This window comes from Agelaius phoeniceus, chromosome 14 (assembly GCF_051311805.1).
Source record: "Agelaius phoeniceus isolate bAgePho1 chromosome 14, bAgePho1.hap1, whole genome shotgun sequence".
Classification (NCBI taxonomy): domain Eukaryota; kingdom Metazoa; phylum Chordata; class Aves; order Passeriformes; family Icteridae; genus Agelaius; species Agelaius phoeniceus.
Genome location: NC_135278.1, coordinates 5,487,349 through 5,498,700, shown reverse-complemented (window position 1 = coordinate 5,498,700; position 11,352 = coordinate 5,487,349). Strand labels below are relative to the sequence as shown.

The window sequence follows — 11,352 nt, the reverse complement described above, 5'->3', positions numbered from 1 at the left end:
GCTTGATTGTGAAGCATGAAGAGTTTGGTGATGTTTTTCATCTGGCTTATTTGCTAGAACAGCTCACTGTTGCAAAATCTCAAGTGAGAATGCTAATTAGCTTTTCTGTTGCTGTGTGGAAGATGGAGCAGTTCTTGTAGCTTGTCTGGAATGAGGCTGGCAGACATTCACCAGTGCCATGGCTGTTGGGTAAGTGCATTGTTTATTCTGAAGTGTGAAAAAGGAGCAGAAGAAACGATGAAGTTGTATCCAGGTATCTGTATTACCTCCTTCACCTGCCAGTTGCTCAGCTGGCTTGTGTGTTCCTGAGCAGCCCAAGGAGGAATTGCTGTCCTAGTGGAACAGCAGAGCTCAGATGTTCAGCATCACTCTGCTACTGAACAGTCCTGAGCAAGTATCAGGTAAGGATGGGTCTGGTTACTGCCTTTCCCTGGGAGAAAAGGGTGTGTGAAATCATAGGGGAGGAGGAATTTAGCACTGCTCAAAGCCCATCTAACAAGATTTCAAATATCTAAATTAATGATGCAGTGGCAGCAATGAAAGAAAACTAAATTCTATTATGGATCCTATAGGTAACTATTCTTAATTTGCTTTGAAGGAGGAGACTGAAAACCTGTGGCTGAGTAAGGAAATGGTAAAGCAAACCTTTCCTAAGATTTTCAGAGTTGTGTCAGGGACAGGCTGCCTGCAGTGCAGAAGCATTTACAGCTGGGCACAGGAGCAGGCAAGGCTGCCTCACTCCAGAGCAGTTCCTTGCTCTGCTGAAGCACTTTGGGTTTGGTGTTGGTGTTTGCACTGCCTGTTCCAGGTAAGGAGTGCATCTCCTGAGGCTGGGCTGCTCACAGCTCAGCCACTGTGCAGGAGGGAATGCTTCCCTCTGCATGCCTTTCCAGAGTGCTGGCTATTATGTAATTGCAGACTGATGAAATAGTTTTACTCTTCTGAGGATAAAGCGTTGCCTTTTGCTGTCATATTTGATCAGCTGGTTTAAAATGCAGTTTTCCAGTATCAGTTTGTATCACACCAAGGATTGATGAGCAATTTGGTTTTACCGCTTTGCTCTTAACTTTAAACCCCCATCATCTGTGGACTTCAGAAATTACAACTTGTGCTTTATGCAGTTAAGTAGTGAGTGCATTTGCAAGAATCAAAGATAAATGAAAAATCCAGCTGGTATGTGGATAATTCTGTCATACCAAAGCAGTAGACAAACATTTCTTTTTTTTTTCCTGGCACAGTTCCTCTCACTAGTGCCTCTCATTTATCACAGAAAGCTGCAAGTGATGGCATGTGCTGAACTACTTCTCCAGTGAGCTACCTTTGGGGGCTGGAAGAAGGAAGATGTGATTTTCTATGGCCTTGCTGAAAGGAGCCATCATTCTCTCTTCTCTTGGTCGTGACTTGGGTACCTAGTGCCAGATGTAAGTAAAAAGAGAGTGAGAATGCAAGGAGCTCAGCCAGGCACAGCACTGGTTTTGGGGCACTTTCCCTCACTTCACTTTGGCCACTCTGCTCTAAATAAGCTCACAGTGACCTTGCTATAAAGGCAACAGGACCCTCAAAAGGAGAAGTGCTAAAACCCCACACTCAATGCCAGTTCAGGGTATTTCAGCCAGCAGATTTTGATTCAGGATGCCAGCTAATGATATAACATTGAGTTTTAGGAGTAGACTGAACTCTTCTCTTTGGACTGGCTCAAACTGAGAACTAAAGTGCACTTTTTCATCAGGAATATTGCATGTGCCTTCAGAGTGAGCACCACAGTGAACCAACTCCTAAAGGAGTAACTCAGCTCCAAGGAATTACCTCTGGAGCAAGACACTGGCTGAACTACAGGGAGAAAATCCTTATCAGCTGGGTAGCTGGTTCCAGTTTAAGACTCTAATTCTCCAATGAGACTGAAGTGATGCAGCATTAGAAATTCCAGACTTTTCAGATTCCAGACTGCAGAAAAGCAATGGTCTTGAATGGAGAGGTTGCCCATACTCCCATTTCTGGTACTTTTCTGGTCTTTTTCAAACCTGTTCTCTGAACTGTTGAGTACAAGCAGTGCAGACCCCTTGGACAGGTGGTACATAATCCCTTAGCAGTGCTATCTGAAGAATGGCTCTGCAGAATTGCTCAACATGTGTTCTTTTGAGAAAGATTTTATTGCCCAAATAAATAAAACATTAATCCTGCCTGCTGCATACATAACAGGAACATGTTTTCCAGGGATATCCCTTCACCTAACAAGCCTTTTGTACAGAGGAATTACTCTGTGCTTTAGAAAGGCAGTGTCTTGCTGCTCCCCTGGCTCCACAGGGCATCCTGAATGACTGAAGGGTCAGGGGTGAGCTGGGTTTGTTTCCCTGCAGGTATCCAGCATGTTCTCCCCAGGACCTTGCAGGGCTGTTTTACACTGACCCTGATTGTTCAAGGGCAAACACATTCAGCTGGGTTTGAGAATAACTTATTCAGGTTTTTTTTTCTACTTCCTTTTTTGATCTGTTGTACATGGAATTAAGTGAACATAAAGCAAACAGGTTCCATTTTTAATTGGGAGCTCGATTCCTGTCTCAGGTGCAGAGTTCAGAGTTGCCCCAGCCCCCTGGGGTATCTGCTGTTTATGTCTGTGATGTGCCAGCCACATCAGCCTGCTGGTGCTTCCTCTGAGGTGTGCAGGGTAACCTGAGCTCCACATTCCCACTGGCACAGGCTTGGTGACAGCTGCAGCCCTGCTGACAGCTCGTGGAAAGAACAGGGAGATCTGAAACTCTATAGCTCTGCTCAGCCCCCAGGATGGCAAACTCCCCTGTCACAGGCCTCTGCTCAGCTCCATGGGTCCCCAGTGATCTTTCTCACCTAAGCAGAGGCTCTGGATGCCAGCAGGATTTTTTTGGGCTCTGTGCCAGGGTCTCTGAGCCTCCTGGCAGGGGTCTTGGCTGCTCAGGACAGCCAGAGGGATGTCCTGGGTCCTGATATGGGGGTGGCAGAACTGAGCTGCAGATAAAGCAGCAGGACAGTGTGAAATAATCTGGAGTCTTCTCCCTGATAAGCTCCAGAATCCTGGCAACAGTTCACCCTAACTCTGAACTCTGGAGATACCCTTGGAATGACAGAAAATTCTTCAGGCTTTGTAGAGGGATTAAGTGGGTTAAACAAACATTGTAGGACAGGGTTAGAATTGCATCAGCCATGGCAGCCCCTGTGGGCTCAGCTCCTGAGCAGACTCCCTGGGCATCTTCTGCCTGCAGGACTTGTTCTCTGTACTCTCTGCTAGTGCCAAAGACTGATATCAACCCTGGTTCTGAACAGAAATAGTCCCCAGGTGCTGTGTGCTCCTGGAGGTCAGGGCAGCGCCCAGGAAACAGCTGTCCCTGCAAACAGGAACAGCACAAAGAAAATATTTGATTTAGACACTAAGAGGAACTAAGTAAAACCTTTGATCTCAGGAGGGTTTCCTGTTTGCAGAGGAAAACTTGGGTCCCAGAAGGGGAGCAGGGGGAATGCTCAGGTCTGAGCAAACCCCTTCTGCATACAGGGGACCTGAGTAACATTTTGTGTTCTTCTGTGATTACAATGATCTTCCAGGGAGCAATTTTCATCCCTGATGTGATGACAGGGGAAGATAGTCAGGTCTGAGTCTGTCTGTGCATCCTTCCTTCTCCCTTTCCACAATCTCTGCCAGGCAATGTGGGCTGTCCTAAGATAAGATGAAAACAGCAGGCAGGTTTTGCAGGAGGAACTCACTGAATGCTTGCATGATTAATGTGTTCCACAGATGGGGGAGCTGAGCTGTTTGTGATTGACTGTGGTGCACATCAACCTGCAGAAGGGTATAAAATGCTGCTGGAGTCTGGGCCAGCCATGCAAACTGCTCTCCCAAGGTCACAGGCAGCTTCTGGGTGGTGTTTGTCATTCCTACCCTCTTGGGGACACCTGCAGGGCATGTCCAGCCAGAATGCAAGGAACACACAGAATACTCATTTTTGGAGGAGTAGTGAAAAAGTGTAAGTTCTGATCAAATACAGAGATAAAATTCTAAAGCAGCTCCAAAGTTGCCCTATAGCTTTGTAATTGTGAATTCTGCAAGGTCAAAGACCGTAAATCTGCATGTTCCTAGCCAAACCTGAATATTATGATCCTTTAGACAAATACTGTAACCAAATCTGAGGTTTGGTCTGAGCCACGCTGAAATTTCTCTGGGAAGTTTAGGAAGTGAGTGAGTCTCACTGGAGCTTGTGGCTCAGTGAGAGGGACCATTCCTGTATATACCATGTTTTGTAATGCATGGTAGAGTTCTTGTTTAGATACTGCATTTAAAAACTTCATTAGCCATAAATCTAATCATAATCACCCTGTAATCACTGTTTCCTGCTTCTCACTGGCCAAGAACCTTCCCTTTACCACCCTGTTACTCCTGGGCTGCACAAAACCAGCATTAGAAGATGTCTTGGCCGCGTGTGCAGCCTTGGTTTGTAGGTGCCTCTGTTTAGCAGGTGCTTGTGCCTTGTGGGGCCGGGGGAGATCAGCACGAGGCAGTTTTCCCCTGTGACTCTGGGAATTGTCTTCCCTTCCGTCCGAGGGCAGAGCACTGGGGCGATGCTGTGCCTGGCAGGATGGAGGCGCTGGGACAGGGCTTGTGCACACCCCGAGCCTGGGGCCGTCCTGCAGCGCCCATTCCCTCTGCGGGGCACGGGGCCAGCCCAGGAATGCCTGCGCAGACACGCGAGGCGCCGAGCCCCAGCAGCTGCCCCGTCCATCTTTAGCCCGGTCTCCGGTTACCGGCCGCCTCCAAAGGCGGGCGCAGCCAGCCCCGGCCCCGGGCTGCGCAGAGGGGAACGGGCAGGGCTGGGGCCGATGAGATTGCTGTGCAAGGACTGAAGGACGCTGCCGACACGCCTGAATCATGGCACTGCTGTGCTACAACAAGGGCTGCGGGCAGAGGTTCGACCCCGAGCACAACGCCGAGGGTGAGTGAATTCGTGCGCCTGCCACCGGAGGGAACAATGGGAATTGTGTGCTGCTTTCCTGGGGTGTGCCCAGCCCGGCACAGGCACCCGTAGGGCAGGAGCTGCCTCTGGAGCTGTCTCAGGTGGCTCATGGGCAGGATTGCTGCTCCTGAAAGCTTCTGCCCTGTTTTTCCTTTTCAGATTCCTGCCTGTATCACCCCGGTGTCCCCATTTTCCACGATGCCCTGAAGGTGAGTGGGGCTGCAGCTGTGGGGAGTGACTTTGACCCCAGCAGCTCTGCCCACAGCTGACCAGCCTGTCATGTCCTGGTATCTAGGGCTGGTCTTGTTGCAAGAAACGCACAACAGACTTCTCTGAGTTCCTCTCCATAAAGGTGAGTGACCTGCCAGCCCAGGTGCACCCACTGTTCCTCCATCCTTTCCTTCTGGTCCCTGCCCAGTGCTGTCCCACCCTGTCCTGTGTCAGGGATGTCCCTTTTCCCCTGCCAGCCAGGGATTTGTATGTGCTTCCAAGGACCCTCCAAGCAAGGTCAGAGCCCATCTCTGCAGGACACTGAGCCACCTCATCATGGAAACTCACAGGGTTTGGGGACAGCCACCGGGCTGAGGACAAAGCAGTCATGGGGCTTGTCTCTGCTGCTCAGGGATGCACAAAGGGGTTTCACAGCAAGGAGAAGCCTCCTGAGCCCTCCAGCCAAGAGAAGACCTCAGATGAACCAAAGGCCAAACCAGTGAAGGAGCTCATTGTCCAAGGACCAAAATCAGCTGAGAAGATGCTGCGGGAAAGACCAAGGTGAGAAAGGCTCAGCTAAGTCCTGCCCTGCTGTGTCACTTCTGTGTGTGCCCTGCCCTGCTGCTCTCTCAGGAGAGGCAATGGCACTTAAATCACAGAAAAACCCACTTGGCCTTTGCTGCTGCTGTTTCCCAGCTCTGATGAGCCAAGACAACTGCTGCCAATTAAAGTATCCAGGTCTCTGGAGCAGGCACTGGAGAAACTGAACGTGTCCTCTGAGGACAAGACACTCGAGAGCACTTGTACAGGTACGGACAAGCTGATGGATGGCTCTGGGGTTGCACATGGCAAATTCAGCAGGGGTTTTGCATGACAGCTCAGGGCAGTCAGTGAGTGCTGCATGTTCAGCTACCTGCAAAACTGCATCTTGGGGGCACATTGGGATGGTCTGTGCCCACCTGGGGAGCTGGCAGAGGGCTGGGTAAGGATCTGGGGGCAGGCAAGGGCAGTGTGTGTCCTGGGTGAGCTTGTGTTGCTCTCACAGGTGAGGAGGCTGCCCAGGTGAGACCTGGCACCACGTGCAAGAACGCAGCCTGCAAGGCGGTGAGTCCCTGGCAGAGAGTGCCCTGACCCTCCAGTGCCCTGACCCTCCTGTGCCTTGACCCTCTGTGCCCTGACCCTCTGTGCCCTGACCCTCCAGTGCCTTTACCCTCCAGTGCCTTTAGCCTCCTGTGCCTCTACCCTCCAGTGCCTTTACCCTCCTGTGCCCTGACCCTCCTGTGCCCTGACCCTCCAGTGCCTTGCTCCAGGAGCATCACAGGCCCAGGTTCAGGGCAGGTATCAGGCAGGTGGAAGGTAGCAGTGCCCACCTGCTCCATATTCTCATCCCACCCTGCGAGCGGCCACCTCTGTCACCTCCCACCCGCTTTCCTGCAAAAGGCTTCCAGATTGGTGGTACATTTGTGTTTCACTGCTGCTGACTGCTTGCAGTGAAATACAGCACATGTTCAGGGTTGGACACGTAGACAAAATGCACATGGAACAATTCCCATCTGCCTTGAACTGATGCAGCTCAGCCCAATTTCCCTCTTGCCCGAGGCTGCCTTGTGGAGCCCTGCCTGCCTCGAGGATGAGTGGGAGGGTGGAGCTGTGGCAGGGATAGGATGCTTGGAAAGCTGCAGTGAGGGAGTGGGGAGCAAAAGGCAGGAGGCAGATGGGGCCATAAGGCTGACATGGCCTCTGGAAAGGAGGGGAGAGGACAGCAATGACAAATCACCCCCTGCACCTCAGAGTGAGTTTCTGTGCTGTCCAAACGTGCTCACTGTGCTTCTGTTGCCAAGCCCTGGGCTGGGAGCAGGCTGTGTTTGGGAGAAGGGTACAGAAGGGCTGCTGGCAGGGTGGCAGGGGTGACACTGTGGTGCTGCCAAGGTCAGGGTGGCTGCCCTGCCAGCAGGGAGCAGGGACAGGTGATGGGCTGCTGGCTGGGCATGGTCCCAGAGGGAGCCTTCACAGAACCTGGCAAAAGGGTGATGTAGGGCATTGTGCTGTGCCCTCTACAGGGATGGGCACCTGTGCCCCATTACCCTGTCCCAGAGACACAGACAGAACTTGCCTCTGCTTCTTTCTCCACAGATCTACCAGGGCCCAGAGAGTAACACAGAGGTTTGTACGTTTCATCCTGGCGTTCCTGTCTTCCACGAGGGGTAAGAAACAACCTTTTCCCAGAGCAGACTGACCCTGCCACGGGCTGAAAATGCTGCATGGCAAGGAGGTAGCCCCAGCAGCATGGGCACTGCAGCTGTGGGTGACACCCTGCAAGGGGACAGGTGGGCAGGGGCAGCTCCTGGGTATGAGCCCCTCTGCCTCCCCACCCTGCTGTGGTCCCTCTCCTGCTCCTGACCCCGCTCAGGTCACCCTGCTCTCCTCAGGATGAAGTACTGGAGCTGCTGTGGAATCAAAACCACAGATTTCAGTGCCTTCATGGAGCAGCCAGGCTGCAGCCGTGGGTGTCACTGCTGGACAGAAAAGAAGGTAAGGGGGCTCTCAGCAGAGGCAACTCATGAGAGCAATTGGCATTATTGGCATTTGAGAGTGCTCCTTCCCTTGCTCTGCATTCACACAGGTTTCTGCATTTTGTTGTCTTAATATCTATAATTACTGACAGATGAGTGCACAGGTTTGAATGGCCAATCTTCACCCATCTGCCCTTTAAGGTGCTGCTCTGAATTCACAAGATGTGTCAGCTCTCACACCCAATGGGCAGATGTGCAGTAGAAATCTGAACCAGGCAGGACCTGGCCCTGGACACAGCATAGCCAGCATTGCAGGCTGCCACACAGAGACAGGTGGCTGGGCACAGGAAAAGTCCTACCAAAAAAACCCCAAAGGCTTTGACAGATGATTGCAGATAACTGAATTTGGCTTTAATGAAGGTTTCCCTCTGCAGCTGCTTCTCAGGAGGGATCTCATCCACATACCAACATGGTGTTATGGCAGGGCAGTGGGGACCAGATCCCAATTCCCAATACTGTGTCTGTAAGCTTCCCCAGGAAAGTTCTTGACTGGAAACAAGCTTGAGCTGGGAAAGTTGGACCAAAACAGCCCAGGATAACCCTGAAAGTGCACAGTGTTCCTCTGAGTCAGCATTGCTCTCACCAACCTTCTCTGAGCCCAATCTCCTCTTTGTCCTGGAGCAGAAAACGTATCCTGAATGTAAAGGAGGCTGCAGAGAAGGAACTGTGATGTTGTGATGCAGATGTTTGGTGCTAATTGTCACCCGAGGGCCAGGATCTGGGGCCAGGGCTGCTGCTGGAGCATTTCTTTGGCTGGCAGTGTGGAGGGCTGCAGGGGGTCTCTCTCCTTGTGCTGGTCAGAAATGAGCTGGTGGGGACACAGGCCTGTCAGTGCTTGTGGTGCTGACACAGTGGACAAAGATGAAGTGTGGGGGTTTCATCTGGGGCTCATCTGACTCCCAAATGCAGCATGGAGTCATGATCCATGCCCAGTAACAGCCCCTGCACTGCCCTCCAGGCTGAGTTTCCTGGCTGTGCACAGGCTTGGGCACAGCAGAGTGACTCTGGAACTAGAAGGAGATGTCTCTGATCTCAGAGTGCCCTGAGGGAACCCAAAGCACAGGACAGATGTCCCATGTTACATGGGATGGAGGCATGGCAGGGGCTGCCCCCCTTTGCAGAAACCATCTCCTCTCAAAACCTGCACCAAAGGCAGGGTCTGTTCTCGCTGAGCTGCTGCCAGCCCGAGCTAGCAGCACAAGGGAGATGTTCCAGGAGCATCCTGGGGCTCAGCCGTGCCCTCTGCTGGGGCGGTGCCCGAGCCCAGCCGTGCTGTGACGGGCTCCTCTCCTCCTGGGCAGGACAAGAAGGCGGTGCTGTGCCGGCAGGACTGGCACCAGACGGGCAGCCAGGTGGTGGTGACGGTGTATGCCAAGAACGCCCTGCCCGCCCTCAGCAGCGTGAAGGCAAACCGCACCGTGGTGAGTGGGGCGGGCTCGGCACTCTCATGGCCCACTGGGGTTTGCAGGAGCCACTGGGTGCCTGGTGCTCTTTGGTGACCTGTGGCTATCAGCAGGGCTGGCACTGCCAACCTGCCATCCCTGAGCTGAGAGCCTGGTGGCCCCACTGCTGCATCTGCCCAGCAGCTCTGGCTTTCAGCTTCAGTGGGTGGGTGGATTTGCTGGCTTTGGGTCCCTTGACCTGTGACATAGGTGAAGCTGTCATGCTCTGACAGGGGTGGAGCGTTTCCAGGTGCTGAGGGCATCACCAGACCATTGTACTGGAGCCAGGGTGTGGGATGCAGTATGGTACTGAAAGGCAGCTGCACTGTCTGGGGGAAGAGCTCTGGCAGTGCTGTGCTACCCTCTCAGATAATTTTCTGTTGATCTTTCAGCTTGAGGCTCATGTCATCTTTGAAGGGAATAAGATTTTCCAGGCAGAACTGGAGCTCTGGGGGGTAAGACCCTGTTTGCTTTGATTTCCCTGTTCCAGCAGTCTGCATGGGGCTGGGCTGCAGCTCTGGGAGGCAGCCTGAGCTTTTCATCCTGGGCTGGGTTGCCCAGATACAAGCATTTATGGCCATCTCTGCCGGGAAATGCCTTAGGGGGAGGAGGCTGAGGTGGCTGCACTGACTGATCCAGAGCTAAGGTCGGAGCTGGAGGTCCCTGCCAGCCCTATAGGTGTTCTGGGTTTGCTCCCAGGCTGCCCCAAACGTTCTTTGGCCCAGCAGGTCCCTGTCTCCCCCATAATCCTGCTGTGAGTTGCAGGTCTGAGCTATGAGACTGATTTTTCAGCTGCTCGCTGGCTGGGGAGAGCAGCAGTGAGGCTCAGGAATTTGCCTGTGCGTTTCTGGTCTGTATTTCTGGTGCTGGCTGTGCCTGCAGGCGGCAGAGGGCTGACAGGTGTGGGTATGGCTGTGTCTCAGCGCAGCTCCTGCTGGGGGGAGGCTGCGAGTGCAGCTGAGACAAGCTGAGCTCTCCTGAGCTCTGAACCAGCGCAGCGGTGCTGCTGAGACACAGCAATGTGAAGCTCAGCTCAGCTCAGCTCAGCTGCAGCTCAGCTCAGCTTCTCCTGGCACAGGAGGAGATTTCTCCTCTGGCAGGGCTTTGCCATGAGGGGAAGGCTGAGCTGCCTGCCCTCCCCTGCCCGGCTCACTGCACCTTTCCCACTCTCTAGACCATTGATGTGGAGAAGAGCTTTGTGAGCATGGTCCCAGCCAAGGTGGAGATCACGCTCTGCAAAGCCAGCCCTGGCTCCTGGGCCAGGCTGGAGCTCCCCCAAAGCAAGCTGCAGTCCTGTGGTGAGCAAGAGAAGGAAGCTGCAAGCACAGAGGAGCCTGGGGCTGTGCAGGATGAGGACTCTGATGACAGCTTGAGCTGGTCCGAGGAGGAAGATGAGGAAGAGCTGGAGATGGGAACACCGGATATGATAACACCGAGTAACTGATGGTTGAGTGCTTCAGCCATTCCCTGGGTCCTGTGCCTCCATCCCTTGTCCCAAGCCCCTCTCCAGCTCTCCTGGACCCCCTGAGCTGCTGGGCACCTTGGCACCAGCTCCAGAAGAGCAGACCTAGTCCAGAGCCGTGTGCAGGCTGCAGTGTGGCCTCTCCCCGGGTCGAAGGGACAATTAATAAACACCCAGAGCAAAGGCTGTCCTCTGAAATCCGTGACGGGCGCTTAAGAAACATCCGCGGGCCAAACCCTGCCTTGTGTCACTTCCTCTTCTGTGCCTGGCTGGGGCAGGACAGCAGGAGTCACCTTCGGTGTCCCTGGGGATTGGGCGTTCAGAGCCCAGCACCCTCCCTGACCCTGGCATTTCTGGGGGTGGACACAGCCTTCCCTGCCGCTCCTGGGGTGCTGAGCCCCGGGCTGAGCTGAGCTAAGCTCTTGCTGTCTCCCCCGCCCGGCACTGGGGAAGCCGAGCCCTGCGGCTTTGTCGGGAGACGGCGACCGCGGACACGGGAGCGTCACCGCCGCCGGCAGCCAAAGCGGAGCCGTGGCGTTCGTGCACAGCCCCTGAGAGGCGTGAAACCGCCCGGGGTAGCAGCGGGATGCGGAAGGCGCCCCGGGCCAGGCGGAGGCGGGGGATGTCCGCGGGAGCTGCGCGGGGTAACGCGGCACAGCGCCGGGAGCGGGGGCGGCGCACGCCACGGA

The 11,352-nt window shown here is 53.9% G+C and overlaps 1 protein-coding gene across 1 annotated transcript; it reads left to right on the top strand.

Moving 5' to 3' along the window:
* The first annotated feature begins 4,688 nt into the window (after positions 1-4,688).
* Positions 4,689-10,946, top strand: ITGB1BP2 (integrin subunit beta 1 binding protein 2). Its single transcript, XM_054641546.2, has 11 exons — positions 4,689-4,955; positions 5,136-5,185; positions 5,272-5,328; positions 5,599-5,747; positions 5,883-5,995; positions 6,232-6,290; positions 7,320-7,390; positions 7,616-7,718; positions 9,061-9,180; positions 9,594-9,656; positions 10,376-10,946. Exons 1-11 carry the CDS (start codon positions 4,892-4,894, stop codon positions 10,643-10,645), a joined length of 1,119 nt encoding a protein of 372 aa, XP_054497521.2. The 5' UTR covers positions 4,689-4,891; the 3' UTR covers positions 10,646-10,946.
* Positions 10,947-11,352: the final 406 nt, after the last annotated feature.

Coding starts and splice junctions, on each gene's coding strand:
- ITGB1BP2 (XM_054641546.2), top strand. CDS start 4,892: ATGGCACTGCTGTGCTACAACAAGGGCTGCGGGCAGAGGTTCGACCCC. Junction 6,291..7,319: donor AGAACGCAGCCTGCAAGGCG/GTGAGTCCCTGG, acceptor CTTTCTCCACAG/ATCTACCAGGGCCCAGAGAG. Junction 9,181..9,593: donor TGAAGGCAAACCGCACCGTG/GTGAGTGGGGCG, acceptor TTGATCTTTCAG/CTTGAGGCTCATGTCATCTT.